At 35.2% G+C, this 20,685-nt stretch overlaps 1 protein-coding gene across 1 annotated transcript in view; it reads right to left on the bottom strand.

Moving 5' to 3' along the window:
* The window catches only part of nbas (NBAS subunit of NRZ tethering complex), a 212,561-nt gene that overhangs the window by 165,304 nt on the left and 26,572 nt on the right, over positions 1-20,685 (bottom strand). The window contains exons 10-18 of the mRNA XM_087812214.1: positions 18,546-18,684; positions 18,394-18,459; positions 17,650-17,778; positions 16,401-16,464; positions 13,362-13,555; positions 10,594-10,863; positions 6,161-6,286; positions 5,703-5,854; positions 5,462-5,599 (exon numbers count right to left, since the gene is read on the bottom strand). Coding sequence (XP_087668340.1) covers positions 5,462-5,599; positions 5,703-5,854; positions 6,161-6,286; positions 10,594-10,863; positions 13,362-13,555; positions 16,401-16,464; positions 17,650-17,778; positions 18,394-18,459; positions 18,546-18,684 — 1,278 coding nt within the window. The remainder of the gene's footprint in view (positions 1-5,461; positions 5,600-5,702; positions 5,855-6,160; positions 6,287-10,593; positions 10,864-13,361; positions 13,556-16,400; positions 16,465-17,649; positions 17,779-18,393; positions 18,460-18,545; positions 18,685-20,685) is intronic.

Here is a 20,685-nt window from a genome sequence, read left to right on the forward strand (position 1 = left end):
CTTTGCAGCAGTTAATTGTGCAGAAAAGATGACAGAATATTAAAACTGACTTTACTTTTTCAGATTTTAAATAAAGGTCAAATTAATGATGAACATCCAAAAATTTGGAGGGTAATTATCCTGATGTTGAGATAATGATGTCCCTGCATGAAATGAGAATAGTGTCATCATCACAACTTCACATTGAAAAGACATTTTGGCTCTATAGATATAGAGGGAAAGGAACCCTATTGAGTATAGTTTAAATTGTTTAAGCGCTTTGTGACCCTGGTCTGGAAAAGCGCTATACAAATACAAATTACTTACTTACTTACTTACTAGATGCGTTTAGTGCATTGAGCCTATGAATCTCCAAATGAAGTACCAGTATTCAGTATTTAGATCAAGACACGTTCCTACAGATTAAGGCAATTTGAATTCAAGACTTTTTTTATAATTACCATTTGAAATTGAATGTAAGACCCACCAAACTATTGACAAAATGTCATATAAGCCAGATTTAGAAAACAATATTTCACAAGATACACGGTGTATCGTTTCCTGGTAACTTTACTATATATACAACTTATAACTAGAGAAAAATGTTGTTTTGTTGCCCAAGCAATCGTTTCTTTCTGTAACTAAATAAAGTAGAATTGCAAAGTGCATCTGAACTGAGAGTAAAGACTGCAATTGCTGTTTTTGTCAGATAAGCGATTGTGATTGTACTTAGCTCTGTAAATTATATTGTTTAATTTAACTAAAACATTTGACAAGATATTTTGCAATTTTAAACCAACATAATATATACCCATCATGTGTTCACACTTTTGAACATTTTAATCAAGACAATTAAATGTAAATTAAAGCCCTATTTTGAGTTTCATAAATGTAATGCCTTTCAGACTTTTCTGGATTCTTCACGGAACACTTACTATTAATAATACTTTAATAATCTATTGATTCATAAAATCACGATTGTATGATAGCTGGCTAAATCACCTCTGGTAGAACCCTAAATATTTATTATAATTAGCCATTTTTAAGAAGGGTTCCTTCTGTGTGCATTTTATTTTTCCTGATCCATCTTGTCTACACTCTAGTCTACCTTTATCTCTGTCCATCTCTCTTTATGACTAATCCTCCCTATTTCATTATTCATTATATAAAAATATGCCAAGTCTTTCTCAATCTTGTATGTAAAAATACAAGATTTTCCTGATGAAATGCAATTTAAAAGATGTTTTTTAGAAGTAAAAACCAGATGACATGATTTTCAATTATTCTATAATGAAAAAACATCACAAGACGCAAGTTTAATTGTGTTTAAAAAGAACATTCTCTTCATTGGATTGATATGTGTTTAGTGCGTTCAATAATGTTGGAAAAGCTCAGTAAAAACAACAACTAAATGATAGTCCTGAAAATAAACAAATAAACTGAAAATAGTGTGTTTTTTATTTTAGCTGAAATGGAACTACTTTAACGTTGAGTCTATAAGTGGACAGTACTAGAATTAAAAAAATAACTTTTTGGGTTTTTTCCTTCAGGATGAAGTTATTCAAGCCCATGGGTCACCTTGACCCAGAGATAACACAAGGGTTAAAGTGTAAAGATTAAAAAAATAAAAAAATAAAAAAAGGTTTTAAACTGAGAGAGTGATTTAAGATGTTCTCATGTGACTGGAAGAAAACAATTTATTGTAAATTGCATTTGACAATCAATACGAAGACATTTAAAAAAAAAGTTTTGTTTAAGTGGAATAGAAAGAAATAACTTATTTTAACCCTGCAGGCTATTATAGTTATACTTTTAATGTGACCCCTACAGGGTGATGTTTGGGTTAAAATGTAAGCAGAAGTAAATAATAATTGTGTAATTAATGTTTTTCTAAAGTTCAAATTGTAGCCAGTGAAGAAAAAGTTACCATTGAGTCGATAAAAAACACAGCTGGGTCAATGTTAAATAAGCGATCGATAATAGCATGAATCATAATCCTTCAACGGCAAACACAATTCCGCCGTCTCCAGCTACACACTAAAGTGTCGCGCGCTGACGCACTCCGAGCAGATGTGATCGATACGGAGTCATCTCTATAATGGTGCCGTAGTTAAAAAGAAATTAAGACAATTATTATCCGTCTCTGGCCTCTGCCGCAGGGCCCCAAGGCAACATGGGAAGACTCATCGGCGAGAGGCTCTTGCTGCACCCAAACGCCTACACCCCCCCCACACACACACACACACACACACACACACACTCAAATGTATTATGAATTCAAAGATATTTTTAGGGAAGTGTGCATCATGCCAGAAGACATTAAGCAGACAAATTAAAAGTACTTGAGGAAAGCAATTCATTTAAAATTCAATTTAGTGATTTCCCTTACGTTTTGAATTCTTCGAGCGAGCGTAATCCCCACTGATTGACCTTTAGAACAAACTATGGAGCAAAGCAGCTGTACTTTCAAAAGTTGTCCAGATTAACAAATTGGAATGTGTCGGACTGCGATGAAATGTCAACAGAAACTTTTATTCTCTTGTTTGTGTTTCAGTTTATTTTAACAAATAGCTTTTTCACAAGCCTTCCAAAGAAGCATTTTGTTTACCATTTCATGCACATTTCTTTCAGGCTCTACTGTGACTTCCTCCAAGAGTTGAGGCACAAGAGCATTTATTGAAAGGCGGGAAAATTGTTGTTAGAGTTTATTCACATGGACTAACCCATGACGACCCCAAGATCCATATTCAACTATACTTTGGTCAAATTTGTTTGATGACATGCGATTATACAAATATAAATCTTTCTAAAAGAAAACTAGTGAAATTTAAATTTCGGATGAACCAACACCTGTTGTCTATGGGTCAAGGAGACCCAAAAACAAATGGGTTTGAGTTTTCAGGCCATATTACACATGGTTTAAGATTAGATTTGCGCTTTTATCACTTTGTTTTGAGGAGCCGGGATTATACAAATAGTAAGTAAGTAATTAAGTAATTTTTATTTATATAGCCCTTTTCCAGACCAGGGTCACAAAGCCCTTAAACAATCAAAACAATATTCAATAAAGTATATACTTTAAAGGATACTTTAACACAAAAGGAGTTCCAGAAAATCAAGGAAAAGCCTGAACAAATAAAAACGTCTTAAGATGTTTCTTAAAGGAGTCATCATTGATTCTTTTGAATAGTTACAAAAATACAATGAACAAACTGTCATGTCAAACTTCTTTTGTACAATTTGTCGTTAAGTGGTAAGAATAAAATCCATAGAAGAGACAAGACAATGTATTTTTACTGTTTTTAGGTTAAAGAAAAAAAGATAAAAATCTGTCTCTTCACATGTTGAACGGAGGCTGAAAGCGTGAAGTACCTGAACTCCAATAATTGCAACGCGTGCTAACGAGTTTTTAATTTCCACCTATTTACATAGGAACTTATTAATAGAGAATAATATGCAGGAATATTGATTAAATTCCAGAATGTTTCATTTTTCAGGGGAATATGTATTCAATGAGTGTGTGTGTGCGCCTGTTTGTGTGTGTGTTTATGAGTGAGCACTAAATGGTTTTTCATTAGTCTTTCCCTGAGCTCTTAACAACAGAGGCATAAATTACACGCTAATCCCCACAGAGACTTTCTCCCACTTTCCCTCATCAACCTCATTAATGCCCGAGCTTCCCTGATCCCCCTTCACCGTGTGACCTTATCAAACACCCTTCATTTAAGCATCTCTGCCACCTCAGTGACAGAACTTTTCCATTTTCAAGGTTTTTTAATCTACTTCTGGTCGACCCTTAAAGTTACTATATGAGATGTAAGACAACACTAAAGAGATTATATTAGACGGGAGTAGTTCAAGGTGGAGTTATTAATACCTTCATTTTCAATAAAGCATCGTTGACCCTTAATCTTCTTCAAATTAAATATTGAATTACATTTAAAAAAAAAGTGGTCTATGGGTTTAAAATGTGACTTATTAAATAATAAAATAAAATACCTTTTTTTTTTTAATTAGCAGGTAGAGTCCTGACCTCTTAGTCAAGGTTTTTAATCAATCATGTCAAGAGAAAGGGGGCACAGGGGATCAGAAGACCACCTTGAAAACAATTTAAATACATCCAATTGAAATTACATTTAAACCATATGTTTGAGAGGTTCCAACAATTTTGATCAAGACAATAATTGATTAGCCTACTCTGACCTCTCAGTGAAGTTTTAAGGGGGGAGGAAAACTCGATCATCTCAAGGAACAGAGAGGTATGAGGGGGGCAGAAGACCCCAATGAAATGAATAAAATATTTACTACACATTAAATAAGGGTGATTTGCAAATGTGCAGCTCCTTTCAGGAATTGTTGGGTCCATAAACAGAATGAACTTGTATTCTTCTCTCCTATTGGTCATTTGGTATTACATTTTATCTTGATATCATCTGTTGTCATGGATATTTTTGTCATTTCTATTGATTTTTCCCTCATTTCTTCAGACCGCTAAAGCAAACAGACAAACTTTACTTGGCCCCAAATTTTAAATAAAAAACCCAACTCTTTCCAACTAATTTCATTACAGTTTGTGACTTTTTGCACCTCAGGGCAAAAACAATGTAAGCAAATGTCAAATGATCCAAATTGATGGATTATCCAGTTTACTATATTTACCAGACTATAAAATGCATTTATAAGCATTTATAACAAACGCGCTTTATAATCCAGAGCGCTTTAAATATGGATTAATTTAGGTTGTGTTTTCTGACCTAGGAGCATTTTTGTGTGGTACACAGCGCTCAACACGCTCTGTCCAAATGTTTTAGTAACTTTGGTAAACCACAAATCCACACTGCTTGCAGCATTACAGCTACTGTAGTCAGAGCGATGTTGTTGTGTGAAGGACTCAGGACAGAGTACAGATCACCGTCCAAACACACTGTATCTGAATGCTCAACTTTGACCTTGCTATTCTTGCGATACAAACCGTTGCCATAACAACGGTAACACGAAACACGCTCGCCACCATTCCAGGTGGATAAACGAAAAGAACTCCAGCCGCTAGACGTGGCTTTCAAAGTGAAACTGCGAGCTGCGTGGGAGCAGTGGACGACAGAAGGTGAGAACACATTCACAGAGACAGTGAGACGGCGACTTAGACCAGGCCTTTAACTTTTAAACTCGGACACTGTAAATGAAGAATTCGAGGCAGGAATGAACTAAAAAATAAAGTGTAATGTGTTGTATTCTACGTCTTATAACTGAACAGTTTTGAGTTCTTTTGAATACATTAATGTTTGATTTTGCGATAACAGGAGTTTTTTTTGTTTGTTATCAATGTTTATGTATGTTTATGTTTCGATTAATGCACCTTCTAATCCACTGCACTTTATATATGAAAAATGCGTAAAAATTACGGTTGAAAATGTGGTAAATGATTTGACATCGAAACAACAACAAAAACCCTTTAGAATTGGGTCATAATGTCAAGCATTACCTGCTGAAATCCACTTTGTCCAGCAAATCCTGTCTCTTCCTCTTCTCTTTCTCCTTCTTCATCTCCACCTCGTCCTCGCCAGACTCCATGTCTTCATACGGAAGGTCCTCCATGTCAACATCCCCTGGCATGATGAACCTGAACCAGAAACATGGACAAACATGAGGCATACAGTATAAACACTTCCTTAAAAATAAGGTGTGTGTTGTTGTTATTTTTAGTCCTGGCCATCCCCCCTTACCTTCCCCCGTCTTCTCGATTCCCTACGGCTATCAGGGCTTCAAGGTCGGTTCCCTTCAAGCCGTACTGCAGGAGCTCTTTGGCGGCGTCAACATTCTCCGGGACTCGCTCCACACACTCGTGCAGCACCCAGGAGCGCTTGCGGATCTTGCTCTGGATTGGGTTTACAGAAGGAATGAATTTAGGAGGAACGACAGTATCAAATGATACAGCATTAGGAAAGGTTGGGCTGGAAATGTGCTCCAAATTGGAAAAAAATGAGGCATGAAATAGAGTAAGGAGGTTGTGCTGTACCCCCATCTCACCAACACAGACTCTTTTTTTCTTCAGTAAAGCTTCCACGTAAACCATCAAAATACTATTTTGTTTCACCATCAGTTTGACTCATTCACCGTCACTTAGAGCTATTGTTTTTATTTTATTCATTTCAGCAATGTAGTGGATTATTTCCATATTTACCAGATAGTCTTGTATGGATGCGATGCTGACGGTACTTTTCCTCCACTGCCTCTGGTACACAAGGTCGGAGTCCAGATCGTAAGCTTGTGCGAGAGATAAGGCCTCGCCGTATTCTTCATTGTCAATCTGCAGATAGAGAAATAAAAAATGGGTTTAGACGATAATCATGAAGACAAATTTACATTGAAAGTTGAGTGGCAAGAATACAATGATTTATTATGGCCCACTTGAATAATAATAAATAAGAAGTAAATCCACTCGTATTCTGTTGAAAATAAGAGAAGAACAGTTGAAAATATGAAGAGAAATTACACTTTTCATGTTTGTTTTGAATTAATTTCTCACCATTTTTAAAACTACTGCACAAGCATTAATTTTCTAATCATTTTGGAATAAAATCCAAGCTTTTCGAGGAATTAAAAACACTAATTAAAACAGAATGTTGCCAAATTAGTGCCGTCAATGGATTATTAAAATTGAGGGATCGGTTCATTATAATCGGTAATTAATCTAATTATCAATGTCACCTAAAAATATCCGAGCAAAGCCTTGAACTCGAGTTGTTTTTTAATTTAATTCACAACTGTATCAGACCGAAAATAGGTGTTTTCATAAAGACTTGACAGACTTGAACACATGCTGTTCTACTATAATAGAAGAATACAAGCGTGTACTGGGAGATTTTCAAAACACTCTTTGTGACATTTGCGAAGCTACACATCACCGGAATTCTCTGTATGTCGTTTAAAAGAAAACCCGACAGAAACTCACACAGTGACCATCTGTATCGTGTGTAGGAGTACAACAGCTCATACATTAGTGAGGCTCTGGTTCCTCCAAGGCACAGAGTTCCCCACGCAGTGGAAGCTCTCGTAGGAGGACATCAAAAACGGCGGCGGGCTCTCAGGGGTCCCCGCTAATAACACCGCCACTGAGCGACTCACATTGACGGGGTCACACTACACACTTTAGACTGCGTAAATCACTCCAATGACGATGAACTTGTTTTTGCTTCGCCGTGCAACTGGAGATATCCATCTACTAAATATATTTCCTATAGAAAAAAAAGGCGCCATGATGGCCAAATAAAAAAAGAGTAGCAGAAGTTTATGGAAATAACAAGATGTGTAATCTGCTGAGAGGCTTTTCAGAACATTCAGAGTAATGAGCTGACTCATGGTTGACTCATGGTTTGGTTAGCCTACAGGGGGCGGGGCTATATTTGCATGTCAATCAAATTCACATCTTTTGAGCAACACAAGCTCTACATACAGATGCCTTATTGTCACTCGGATCGCTTACATACAAGCTAAAAATGTATATAGAGTACAGGTATCCCACTTCCGACACCATTTGTGGATATGCTAATTTTGCTTTTAAACAGGGTCTGACAACCACACGACCGAAAAATTAATAAAAATGTATGAAACATAATTTCTGAGCCGAACCACTATCACATCATTTTATAAAATAAAGTTTATGGGAATTTGATAATCCCTGTTAAAGACAGTTAGGAAAAATAAGAATTAGTACAGGCGTACTCATTTTGGGTCAAGGTGACATAAAAAATGTGTTTGTGGTATCCTTTGTGTCATCTCTGGGACAAGATGAACAGTCTCCATGGCGTCCTGAAATACATTTGCAGTGGTGTAGGTTGTTCACCTTGATCCAGAGGCAACAAAAGGGATACCACAAACACATTTGTTTTCGGGCCTCCGGGTCATTATGACCCAGAGACAACACAAGGGTTTAACATGTTGGCCCTTCATGTGATTGAGTTTTACACCCCTGATCCAGAGCACGCATTAGCGAATCAGCTTTATTTTAAACAATAAATATTTCAAAAATAATTCAGATCCACTCATTAAAAAGTATCAAAAAACAGTAAAAACAGTTTGGTTTTTTCAGAAAAGACGTTTTTACTTAAAAGATCTTAAAATTATGATTGCAATGGAGAGTACATTTTGATCATAAAAAAATGTTTTATGATGGTTTTAGTTACTTTCTCTTCAAAAATACCAAACCTAACTTTCACACACTTAAAAAGCAGAGTAAGAAAGTGATACAAAGTTTTCCAGTTGAACTCCACACCCAACGAAAACCATTCCCTTTCCCATCTGTTGTGAGAAAACACAAGAATTACAAAACCAATGGAGTTCTAGAGCCGCCTTCTGAATCTGCATATAACATTTGCCTTTTTCTGTACAATTTGAAAAGTGTCGGCATCGTTTATCACCCGTTGACGAATGTACCGAGGACAAACTGACATGTTTGTTTGATGGTTTCTTCCACGTTAAGTGAGTGGTAAACATAAAAGAACGACTCCGAAAGAGTCGCGGCAGCTGGGGAATAGCAGCGGCCACCAAGTGGAACAGTGAGATAATAATGATCGATGACTTTTAAACTCTCCACTGCTTAAACTGATGGTGATGACTAATGGCACCTAATGATGATGACAGTGATGAAGAAGCCTGATGATGATGGGCCATAAAAATGAGCGATGACGCATGCTCAAGTTTAGAGCCACGGAGGGACGACGCCCCCCATTCTCCGGCTTTATGATAAAGGATGTTGTTGTCTCTTCTGTAATTTGTAGCAAGTCGCAACAATGGCCATATTTCTAATATGGCAATTAGCATGTGAGAAAGAGAAACCCTTGGGATCAGAAATGGCCTCAAATTGAATCTGAGCAACTGGCTTCTTCACTCTAGAAACTCTGGAGCGAGGCCAACACGGCAAACAAACAAAAACACTTCCTCTGAGCTGGCAAAAGGCTTATTAAGGCTCAAACCAAGTTGGTGAATAAATTAGCCGTACGTGAGTTGATAAACATTTGCACGTGCCATTTTTCTTCCTGGAAACAAATCTTGAATAATAAAAAGTTAATCGACAGCTGATAAATGAGTGACTAGAGTCCAAATTAATCACAGCTTGCTGCAAAGTAAACAAAACATCAACTATATTTGATGATATTTGACATTTTATAACGTTTTATAGCGTACATTTGAAATATTATTATTTTCGTTTTTTGGGGATCAAAATTTGCAAGCTTGTCTCAGGGTTTTGTCTTGTTTGCGGCGTTTATAATGTAATTCTATTGTTCTGTAATGAAATATATTCTGCTTAAAAAAAACATATTCATGATATAAAAAAGTTTTCACATATTTCTATATAGAGAGAGAGAATGAAATAAAGTTGACTCAATTAACCGTTTTGGCTTATGATGACTCGGCATATTTATATGGTTTATTATTCTAAATCGCAACGTTTGATCTGTTTTCTGTTCCTCCGATCATATTATGGCTTTTCATTCACTGTTCCTCAAGTATCTTGACTGCAACTCACAAACATGCATCATGTGGCCCTTCGAGAAGTTTCATAACCGACCCCTGATATTCAATCGTGATTAACGGAACCCAAAGAACTAATAAGAAAAAAAATGGCAAACAGCAAATTATTTCCAGGGTTCTTTTCTCAGATCAAAATAAGCAAAAGTACCATTTTTCTTGCTGTATAATTGGCTCAATTGTTGAGAAACTTACTTACTACAAAAATATAAAATGTATTGATAGATTTCTGTTGTACTGATGAGTACTGCCTGTAAAAGACCGAATTTACTCTGGGGCCACATTATATACTGTGACTGTTGTGAGGGGCCGTCAATCCAAAGGAGAGGAGCGAAGAGCTAAAATATGACGGAAAAACTTTGAAAAAAAAAAGTAAGAATAGTAAAGAAAGAAATATCAGCATAAAATAAACCTGGCTATGTCAAAACATTTTTATAAACCTTTCTAGTAAAAGAAAATGATGGGAAAATAACCTATTTCTCTAAATATGATGTCAATAATTTTGATTGGCAAGATATTTTCATAAAAGTAAAAACAAAAAAATCAGAAAGGAAAAAAAAAAAGTATATATACAGTATATACATATATATACATATATATATATATATATATATATATATATATATATATTTTGAGTTAATACAATAATAAACTCAATATTAAATTGAAAGCTGTCGGAAATAATGTCTATGTTCTACTCTGACCTCTTGAGGGCCGCAAGAATACAGTCAAAGGGCCACATGTGGCCCCCGGGCCGCACTTTGCCCAGGTTCTATAGTAACATCAGCAGGCGACTTGAAAAGACAAGACGCTCCACAAATAAGCCTGTAAACTAGAGAATGAGTAAAAAAAAACAACTCTTTATGGGAACTTGCTGATTCAGCGTGAAGATTAGATGCATTTTCATGCACTTAATATTTGTTTTTTTACATGCATGCAATTTTATTTTTGCCATTTTCATCTAAAGCAAAACTAATGGCAACATTAAACAGGTCAAGGGTGCGAGAAATGTTGGGGTCCCCTGGTCTAGAGACCTAATAAAAAACACATCACACTTCCATAATACATAATGGATTCAGCTCTTACCTTCCTCTGGTACAGTTCTTCCGGCGTGGTGGACCTGAGACTGACCAGGCGGTAGTTCTTCATGACGGTCCGAGGACGCTTGCGTGGGGGGGCGAAGCGCTCCATCTCCGTGACGTAGTACAGGCCCTGCTTGATGTAGCCGAAGTAGCGGGCCTTGGCGGAGGACTCGTCGTCCGAGTCGGAGTCTCCTCCATCGTCGCCTTCCTCGTCGTCGCTGGCTCCGAGGTTGCTCTCGAGGCGTCCACGCTTCTGGGCCAACTTCACCTCGCACTGTGCAACATGATAAAAGCAGCGTTGAATGTAAAGTTTTAGATATGTTACAGGTAAAACACTTCAAAACTCACAAGGTCATATCCTTCCAGAGATAAGGACAATACTTAATCTATTCACACACACAGAAGAGGAGGAAAAAAAAGAGAGTGATGTCCCCTCCACCCCCTGCTTCGATTCTCACTGAAGGGAGGTGATGAAACCTTTCCCACAAGTTGGCATGTGCCTGGTGAAAGAACTTTTCTCCTGTTTTATTCGATCAGATGAAACGGGAAATAAAAGAGAATAGTGATGTGAAAGAGGTTTGGTGGGGAAAGGAGAATCAAGGAAAGATATTTCATCATCACACATGACTTTATCACATTACTACACACTCTTACAGCTCACGCATCTATAGTCGATAGGCTAGAATATCAATATTTATTATTACATAACAGAGATAAAATAAAATACAATGTTTTACACTATATATATTTAATTTATCTATGGTGAACAATGTATTTTATAGCTTTGGGAGCACTAATCGAACAATGCAAAGGCAGACATTAACTACAGTTATAAAAACATACTGAATTAAATAATTAAATACATAATAATACACAATATCATATAGCAATTGAGATCTTACAAATTCACAACAACTACTTTGACTTGCATAACAAAACGTATAAAAACATTTAATTAATTTAAATTTCACAACATGGGTGGAACTGTTTCCTGTGGCACAACCATGTGTGAAGACACGCTAGATCAGGAGGTTGACAATTAAATGTCCTTAAAGGCCACAATATATATATATTCTGATTTGAGGGGTCACTAGACTAGACAAGAAAACAAGACCACAAAAAAGTAAAGTGATTTTTCTTTCTTTTTTTTTGGGTGGTGGAGGTCAAATCCTGTAGATAAGGATGTCACAAAATAAAATATAATTGTGTCATTACTCATTATTGTGTCATTGTGACATTATAAAAATAAACAAGATGCATTTTTTTGATTGTATATTAATGTATTCTATATTAATATATACTTGTAAATCTAGAAGAACTGTGTAAATATAGTATTTTATAGTAAAAGGAATGCACAAAAAAGACAAAAAATTAAATTAAATAAATTAAACCAGGAATACTTTAAATTAAGAATTCAAATACAGAAAAAAGTGATTTTCTACATGATCATTTATATACTTTTATTCTGAAGCCACAGTTGTGAAATGGCAGAATCTGGCCACCGAGCCACACCTTGCCCAGATCTTAACAAAACCAAACTGTCTATTTTATTTTAATTTTTAATGGGGAAAATCTTATCTATATGAAATAGTACATCATCAAACGAGGAGATGTTAATCGAGGTCAAAATGTGTGATAAGCAGAGACACAATGAAAGTAGGCAGTAGCGATTAGTATTTTTTTGGTCCAAGTCCAACATGTCAGTGGGCTGCAATTTATGTGAAAGTTGCGGAAGGTCAAATAAACTTTAATCATGGCTAACAACACTTTAAGGACCTTTGACATCCATTATTCTAATCTTATGTAGAGCACAAAGTAGTTTGCAAATGTATTTTTCAACGGGGCTTTTGAAGACCAGTGTACATCTTGGTCAAAGAAAGATTGAGATACTAGTATCCTAACAGAAAACAGACAATAAGTATTGTTGGTACATCTCTAATAATTTAATAATTATCTAATAAGTTATTTTTGGTAATGAGTGTAAGTATAACACTAAAACCTCATCTATTTTCTATCTCACCTCAAACACAAACAGCACAACAGACAAAGATTAATCCACAGTAGCATCAAAGACAAGTAAAAAAACGACTTGATTTAGATTCTGGTCGAGAACGGGTCGTAAGCCTGAGGCTTCCTTCAGCTTTCAGATCCAAATTTAATTATCATTTTGTTGTTCAATATTTTGTGAATATTTGTTTAAATCAGTGCCGTTTTTTCCCACAGTTTTAATGTTGTTCCTTTCTTTCTACTCAACTATAAAATCAAAGCTATACAAGTAATAATATTTAATGATCTTTATTCCTTAACCGTCAGCGTTTGTACAATGATGGAGTCCCTCGTTTGATCTGCGCTTGTAAAAATGTAAGAAAGTATTTTTAAATATAGCAGGATTCACATATTACTAAAGAATCATAATGTTCAAGACACTTGTAAATGACAAAATATATGTTGCTTTTAAAAGTAAGGCATGAATCGTAATTTTAAGATGAGGGAAAATGATTGCGGCGTATAAAAAACAAAACAGCTTTATTGATAGTCTTGTAAAGTAGTTTATAATTGGTGAAAATGGAAACAAAAGAAATGCCATCAGCATAATTAGCTCCCAATCTGTGCAGCCTCAACCGTGGCCAAATGCAGGCGTTTGTAAATGAGCAATCCATCCCAGTCATCTTTTAATGCTTATAAAGATGCAGCGTCAGCTAAACTTTGGCTTCTGCGAGTCACGCGGCGTTAACTGAGACGGAAGATCAAAAACGTGAAACCGGCGTTTACCTCCAGACTGAGGAACCCTCCGTCATGTGCAGGCGTGAGTCGCGGCGAAGGCTCGAACCACTCGCAGGATTTGCCCAGGAGGTTTCGCAGCGTTCGGGCGGAAGAGACTGTGACCGAGCCGGAGCAGCGAGCCAGGATCAGCACGTTTTCATTCCACCAACTCACGTCAACCAGAGGATAGTACTGCTCCTTTTCTAGGGGTGACGATGGAGAAGCACACGAAAACAGATTGAAAACAATGTGGCTTCAACCAATATATTCATTTCAAATCATTTCACAACAATTACAAAACTGGACTAAGTATTTTAAGCAGTTGTAGTCATGTGAAATACTATTAAGACATGTTTTATGTTAATGCTAATTTTAACATGGTTATTTTAGAGATCTTATTGTGTTGCTGCTGCAGTAGCAAACTCGCACTCCTTCTTTCTTTATTTGGTAAAGGCATTTATCGTTTTGATTATTTTGTTTCTAGGACTTAGTATTTCGTGTTTAGGATTTTGAATTTTATGTTTAGGGTTTAGTATTTTGTTTCTAGGACTTAGTATTTTGTGTATAGGATGTTGAATTTTGTGTCTAGAATTTAGTATTTTGTGTCTAGGATTTAGTATTTCGTGTCTAGGATTTAGTATTTCGTGTTTAGGATTTTGAATTTTAAGTTTAGGGTTTAGTATTTTGTTTCTAGGACTTAGTATTTTGTGTATAGGATGTTGAATTTTGTGTCTAGAATTTAGTATTTTGTGTCTAGGATTTAGTATTTTCTGTCTAGGATTTAGTATTTTGTGTCTAGGACTTAGTATTTTGTGTCTAGGACTTAGTATTTTGTGTATAGGATGTTGAATTTTGTGTCTAGAATTTAGTATTTTGTGTCTAGGATTTAGTATTTTCTGTCTAGGATTTAGTATTTTGTGTCTAGGATTTAGTATTTTGTGTATAGGATGTTGAATTTTGTGTCTAGAATTTAGTATTTTGTGTCTAGGATTTAGTATTTTGTGTCTAGGATTTAGTATTTTGTGTCTAGGATTTAGTATTTTGTGTCTAGGATTTAGTATTTCTTGTCTAGGATTTAGTATTTTGTTTCTACGAGTTAGGATTTTGTGTCTAGGATTTAGTATTTTGTGTTTAGGGTTTAGTATTTTGTTTCTAGGATTTAGTATTTTGTGTCTAGGATTTAGTATTTCGTGTCTAGGATTAAGTATTTTGTTTCTAGGATTTAGTATTTTATGTTTAGGATTAAGTATTTCGTGTCTAGGATTTAGTACTTTGTTTCTAGGATTTAGTATTTCGTGTCTAGGATTTAGTATTTCGTGTCTAGGATTTAGTATTTTGTGTCTAGGATTTAGTATTTCGTGTCTAGGATTTAGTATTTCGTGTCTAAGATTTAGTATTTCGTGTCTAAGATTTAGTATTTCGTGTCTAAGATTTAGTATTTCGTGTCTAGGATTTAGTATTTTGTGTCTAAGATTTAGTATTTCGTGTCTAGGATTTAGTATTTCGTGTCTAGGATTTAGTATTTCGTATTTTGTTTCTAGGATTTAGTATTTTGTGTCTAAGATTTAGTACTTTGTTTCAAGGATTTAGTATTTTGTGTCTAGGATTTAGTATTTCGAGTCTAGGATTTAGTACTTTGTTTCTAGGATTTAGTATTGTATGTCTAGGATTTAGTATTTTGTGTCTAGGGTTTAGTATTTCGTGTCTAGGATTTAGTATTTTGTGTCTAAGATTTAGTATTTAGTGTCTAAGATTAACCTTTTTTTGTTTCTAGGATTTAGTATTTTGTTTCTAGGATTTAGTATTTTGTGTCCAGGATTTAGTATTTCATGTCTTGGATTTAGTATTTCGCGACTACTAATTGGTATTTTTTTTGTATTTTGTGGCCGTGAATTAGTTTTTTGAAGATTTACTATTTCACTATTTCTGTTTTTTCTTTTTTTTTTCCTTCACCAGTTACAATGCAGTACATGTAAACTGTAACAGTCACAGAATACAATTGTATTGTCCATTCTGTGGTGGGCCATCCATTGTCCATCAACAGTTTTTCATAAACAACTTAGTTGTTGGATAAATGTTGGACCCAATAAAACCAGAGTCGCACAGTCTAGTTTTGTATGTGATGCAAAGCAGGTTGTTATTTACAATTTTACTTTGAACCTGGTCTATGCTAACAGTGCGACTCTGGTTCCCTGCCACACATCACAGCCACATTTTAATATAGTGTGGCTGTGATGTTTTGTACTACGACATGTTGAAGGATCTGTACAAATTGAAGAATTACATATTTCTTTTATTATTAAGGGAGCTTGAAAATCCCCTTATTTGGTTCTGAAAATGCTTAACAAAAGACGAAAAGGTGGTTTGAGTAAATACGTTGTGCATGTGAGTTCATGTAGGATTGTCTAGAATAGAGGAAAGTGTGTGTGGTCACTGTTGAGGAGGATGCATGACGGCGCCGATGTCGTATAATGACCTGCACGAGCAATAAGGCGAGTGAAAGAGACTCGGGTCAATGGGGGCGATCACCCATGGAGTTTGGTTACTGGCCACGCTGAAGAACCAATTGGAGCTCATCATGAACAAAGGCTGTGTTTGACAGAGACGATAGTCCAAATTGTGGAAAGAGCGGAATTGATTCTTCACATCGGTGTGTTTGTTTTGAAACTTAATTCTTATTTATGTGCATAAGAGTTATTTCATGGATCAGACTATACAAAACATGAGCAAAAAACACAACTCTTGTGTAATCAGGCTAAAATACATTGATCTGAGATATACAACATATTAATGAATCATAATGTTTTCCTTTTGACATGTATATATCACTGTATTTGCCCTAAAACGGCAAAATAAATCCTGAGCAGCCATTTAAATCCTCATTCTGACCAAAGAAAAAGCTCCACAGTTGTAAATAAAATGTGGTTTCAGACCAAATAACTGTGTCATCCGATGAAAAGAGCGTGTCAAAGATCATAAAATTGTACTGTGTGCTCGGCTGTATCAGCAGAAAAACTTGTTCCACCTTCAACCTGCAGGCTGAGCTACCTTTTATTTTCTTCCTTCTCTCCAGCGAAGTCTTCCACTCGGGATTGATCTCTTCAAATCCGGGCTGTGGGCAGAACCGAGGGAAAGAAGAAAGAAGGGAGGAAATTAATCCTCTCAAGCTCTGGCAGAAGGCATCTCTCAAGAAACATGCATAAACATGCTGCTGGAACCAATCGATGGGGAGTAATAGTGTACAATTACCTCCTTACTGTACTTTAAGTATAACTTTAAATGTATCTGGACTTCACTAAAGTATTTTTTTTCTGGGTACTTATAACCTTTACACAACAACCTGTGTGATGGTAATTATATGGACTTTAATTCTGCTGCATTAGGACAACTCAGTAAGCTAGGATTTCACTTTTACTGCTTAAAATATTTCCCCTTAGTGTTGTGCTTTTATCCTAAAATAACATCCGTGCTGAGAGCGATTCCTTCAAACAGAAAACAGGAAAGAAACGCAACCGTTTAAAAAACGACAAGTAAAATTTTCTATTCAAATTCAAAAGACTTTGAGGAAAAAGAATATGTAAGTTTTAATTAATCATTATTAGGTCTTCTTTAAATTGTAGATCGTGAAAACAAATCGACAGTTGTGTATCTAAGAAATGAGATACATCACAAGGTCACACAGGGGTCAAAGGCAATATACTGTATATTAAATCAGGATATGATTAAAAAAACGCTTTGAATCCAATTAAAATTGACTTTCAAAGTGCATTCACCCCTTTGAATACATATTCCTTACACAAAATATTACTTAATTACTAATATTGTTTCTGTTTACATTATTTTATAACTGGATTTTGTTCTGTTTTTTTTTTTAATATTCTTTATATGGAAACACAAGAAGCACAATACTTAGATTTTTCATATTATTTTTATTTTAATTATTTTGATCTTTAAATGATTGTATGAAACTAACCATTTGTGTTAGTAATGCATTTAGTATTCAACATGGAGTGGATTTTCTATTGCACATGAAAAAGTCTGACTTGCATCATTATTTGAAATTATTCATATGTTCCGCGCTCTGGTATCAGACAGCATTAGCGCACAATTAATTGAATTGTTAATGTGTCTAATGGAAAACTTGTTTGTAAACATGGTTCAATATGTTTGGCTGCCATAAAATCTTAAAATCCCAGATCGTTTTGACTTGATTATGTTCCAGCAAATGCTTAGCAGAGATGGAATCCATCGGCTACTGAGCAGAAATGACAAAAAGGAGATGGAAGAAGCCACTAACCTGTTGATCCTGCTCCCAGGTCGCCCTCTGCTTCAGAGAGGGGACGTCCCAGAGAGACAAACGACCAGAGAAGTGGATCACAGCCAACAAGGTGCCATCAGGACTCAGGCTCATACGAAACACACCTTCCTGATGTGACATCAGACGGAATGAAACAAGTTTTGAGTGAAAGAAACCGCAAAAAAGCATTATTTGTCAAATAGACAACTTCACATGATGTGAATAAATGAAAACATAAAATTAATTCTCCACCATTAGGCCACCAGTCAGACGGTCTTGTTCATGCCTGAGTTCAATTATTTCTACCAAGTCTTACTTGCAAAAAATAAACTAAACCATAAAAACCTATATTTTATTAATAGTCACGTAGTAGTCTATTAATCAACATGTATAATAAAATCCCCAAAATAAATAAAGTGATGTTTTCCATAATCCAGATAAAAATCTATATTATTATAATTATCTTAAGTTTGTATTTAAATCATACTTTCAGAGCCATTTCACAAGAAGACAGTCTTAAACAACATTAAAAACATGACTACAGTGAAAGTCAAAAAGCAATACAATGATAATAACTCGTGGCTTGCTAACTGAAGGTTCTATGTTTCAACGAAATATCATCCAAGTCTTGTGAAATTCCAGCACTCAACCATTGTAAATAAAAAAAGGGATAACGTATAAAAAATAAACCATACACGCACATCCTTGAAAGAGTAAAAAACAAAAGTTCAGAAGTGTAGATACCGTTTCATCTGCTTGTCTAGAAAACAACCTGAAGCTGGGGATCTTCAAGAAGTTCCTCTTCTGGCTCTGAAGGAAATATTGAAATAGTTGAAAACAACTTCGGTCGATGTGAGTTGTTTTACTAGGATCGGTCATGTGAGTGGCCTCCTCACCGTGCCGACGTCCTCCTCGAAGCTCGTGACCTGCTTGTAGTGCGGCGACCCGGACAGCGCTCTCCACACGGTGATGCCGTAAGACGAGGCCTTGGAGGTGCTGTCGTCGCCCGACTCGCAGCCCCCCACCAGCAGCAACCTGAACAAGCATGTAAACAACCATCAGTTCATCCTCAATTGATGACTCTGCGCTTTTTTTTAAGTGATTCCTATGAAACCTTACAAATGTGGTCATGTGATCATGACATAGGGTCACAAACAAATAAGAGCATGACCAGACAAATGATAACCACAATGTTTGCATTGAAATGATCTATAAACGAGTAAATCCTTTTTCTAGCTCAACACTGCCCCCTAGTGATATTAACAGAGTCACCAAAAAGTAATACATTGAACTTGCCATGAACTTTTAATGATCAACAGATCCTGTTTTCATATTATTATTATTATTTATATTATGACACAAGTATACATTAATCCTATAAGATTGATTGACAGATGTTTGGGTCCAACAGTCTCGATGTGCATATGTTCAGATATGGAGTCACATGTCTGACTGAATGCTCCGATACAATCATTATGACCACATCTGCCGAGACTTCCCGAGTATCTGCTCTCCCATCTGTGGAATAACACTCCACAGATTTATTCATTGTACACCCTTCACTTGGTTTTATCGCAGGTGTGACCTTTTCTGTTTGTTTTGTTTTGCTTCACTCTTGATTTTCCGTGAATATACTTTTTGTTTTTGAGTACTTGCTTCTGATAACATCGCAATAACACTATGACTCTTTGTAGAATGTCTTGTTCAGCACTGTGCATTAATGCGGCTATTTATGAGGTCAGATTAAAATAAAATTAAACTGTGTTTAAATATTTATCAAGGCTGGCAAATGTATTTTATAATGATCTTATTATTTAGTTCAAGTATAAATAAAGCTGTAATTTTGTATTTTTGTCAGTATTTATTGTACCACTAAATTAATGAAAAAAAAAGTATTTTTAAGATAATTAATTACTCATTGTTCTTTCATTATATATATTTAAAATAAGTGTACAAAATCATACACATTGAAATAATTAAACTAGAATATTATGGAAAAAATGTACTTTTTTGTACCTTTTTACTAATAGTGGGTTTTTTTCTTTCCCCAAAAATAATCCCATTCTTTCGCCCATATTTCCTCTGGCTTTGTGTCCCTTCACATAAAATCTAAGGTGCTTTGCTCACTGCCTGGATTTGGTGTAAACCGGCAGGAATATAAAGTTTTATCTGCATCAGTGTCTACAGCGAGGTTCACATTCTAACTTCAGATGAGTTTTATATTATTTCTTGTATCTGTTTTTCTGTCAGTTTGCTGCAGTGGAAGGAAAATGCAGTAAACATATTCAGGCTTTGGACGCACTGATCTATATAAGATAGACATTTACAAGCTTGGGAATGACAATTTCGATCTCCCCAAAAATGATAAAAGTTTATTTTATCAGTCTATTACTTTTGAATATATACATAGATGCTGGCATCATTGCAGAGCTCCTATATTATAATCATAAATATAAAATACTAGCTTCAACAGACTTTTGAGATGAGAAACAAAATGTACTATTCACAATTTTTTGGCTTATTTGTCTTTTTTTGAAAATTTGTTTAGAAAGTCACCAAAACTCTCAAAGGTTCTCTAGTTAACCAAATGGTAAAATGAATTAATAATGTGTTAAGGTTCTATGGTATATAAATTAAACCTAAAATAACATTAAAAACATCAACAAATAATACATTTAAGATTTATATGAGGAAAAAAATGAAGCAATAATTAGGCAATTTCCTTTCATTTCACAGTCTAAAATGAAGATAATTATAAGTTAATGCAATAAAAAAATTAATTTTTCAGGAATGGTTCCTTTTTAACATCTACGCAAGATAAATATGCTAGAAGATACATAAAAAGGAAAAGTTGTGCAGTGTTTAAACCTTTTGCAGTTCATTTTATGTTATGTTAACTCCTGAGCTTGTTTTAATCAAATTGAATATGACTGAGCACCGAGCCAAACTAGCTTTCTAATGAAAATAAAAACAATTTTCGACTCATTTTTCCTATTAATAAAACACTCTTCAACGAAATGCTGCAAAACCCTTTTA

This window comes from Callionymus lyra, chromosome 17, assembly GCF_982586985.1.
Source record: "Callionymus lyra chromosome 17, fCalLyr1.hap1.1, whole genome shotgun sequence".
Taxonomy (NCBI): domain Eukaryota; kingdom Metazoa; phylum Chordata; class Actinopteri; order Syngnathiformes; family Callionymidae; genus Callionymus; species Callionymus lyra.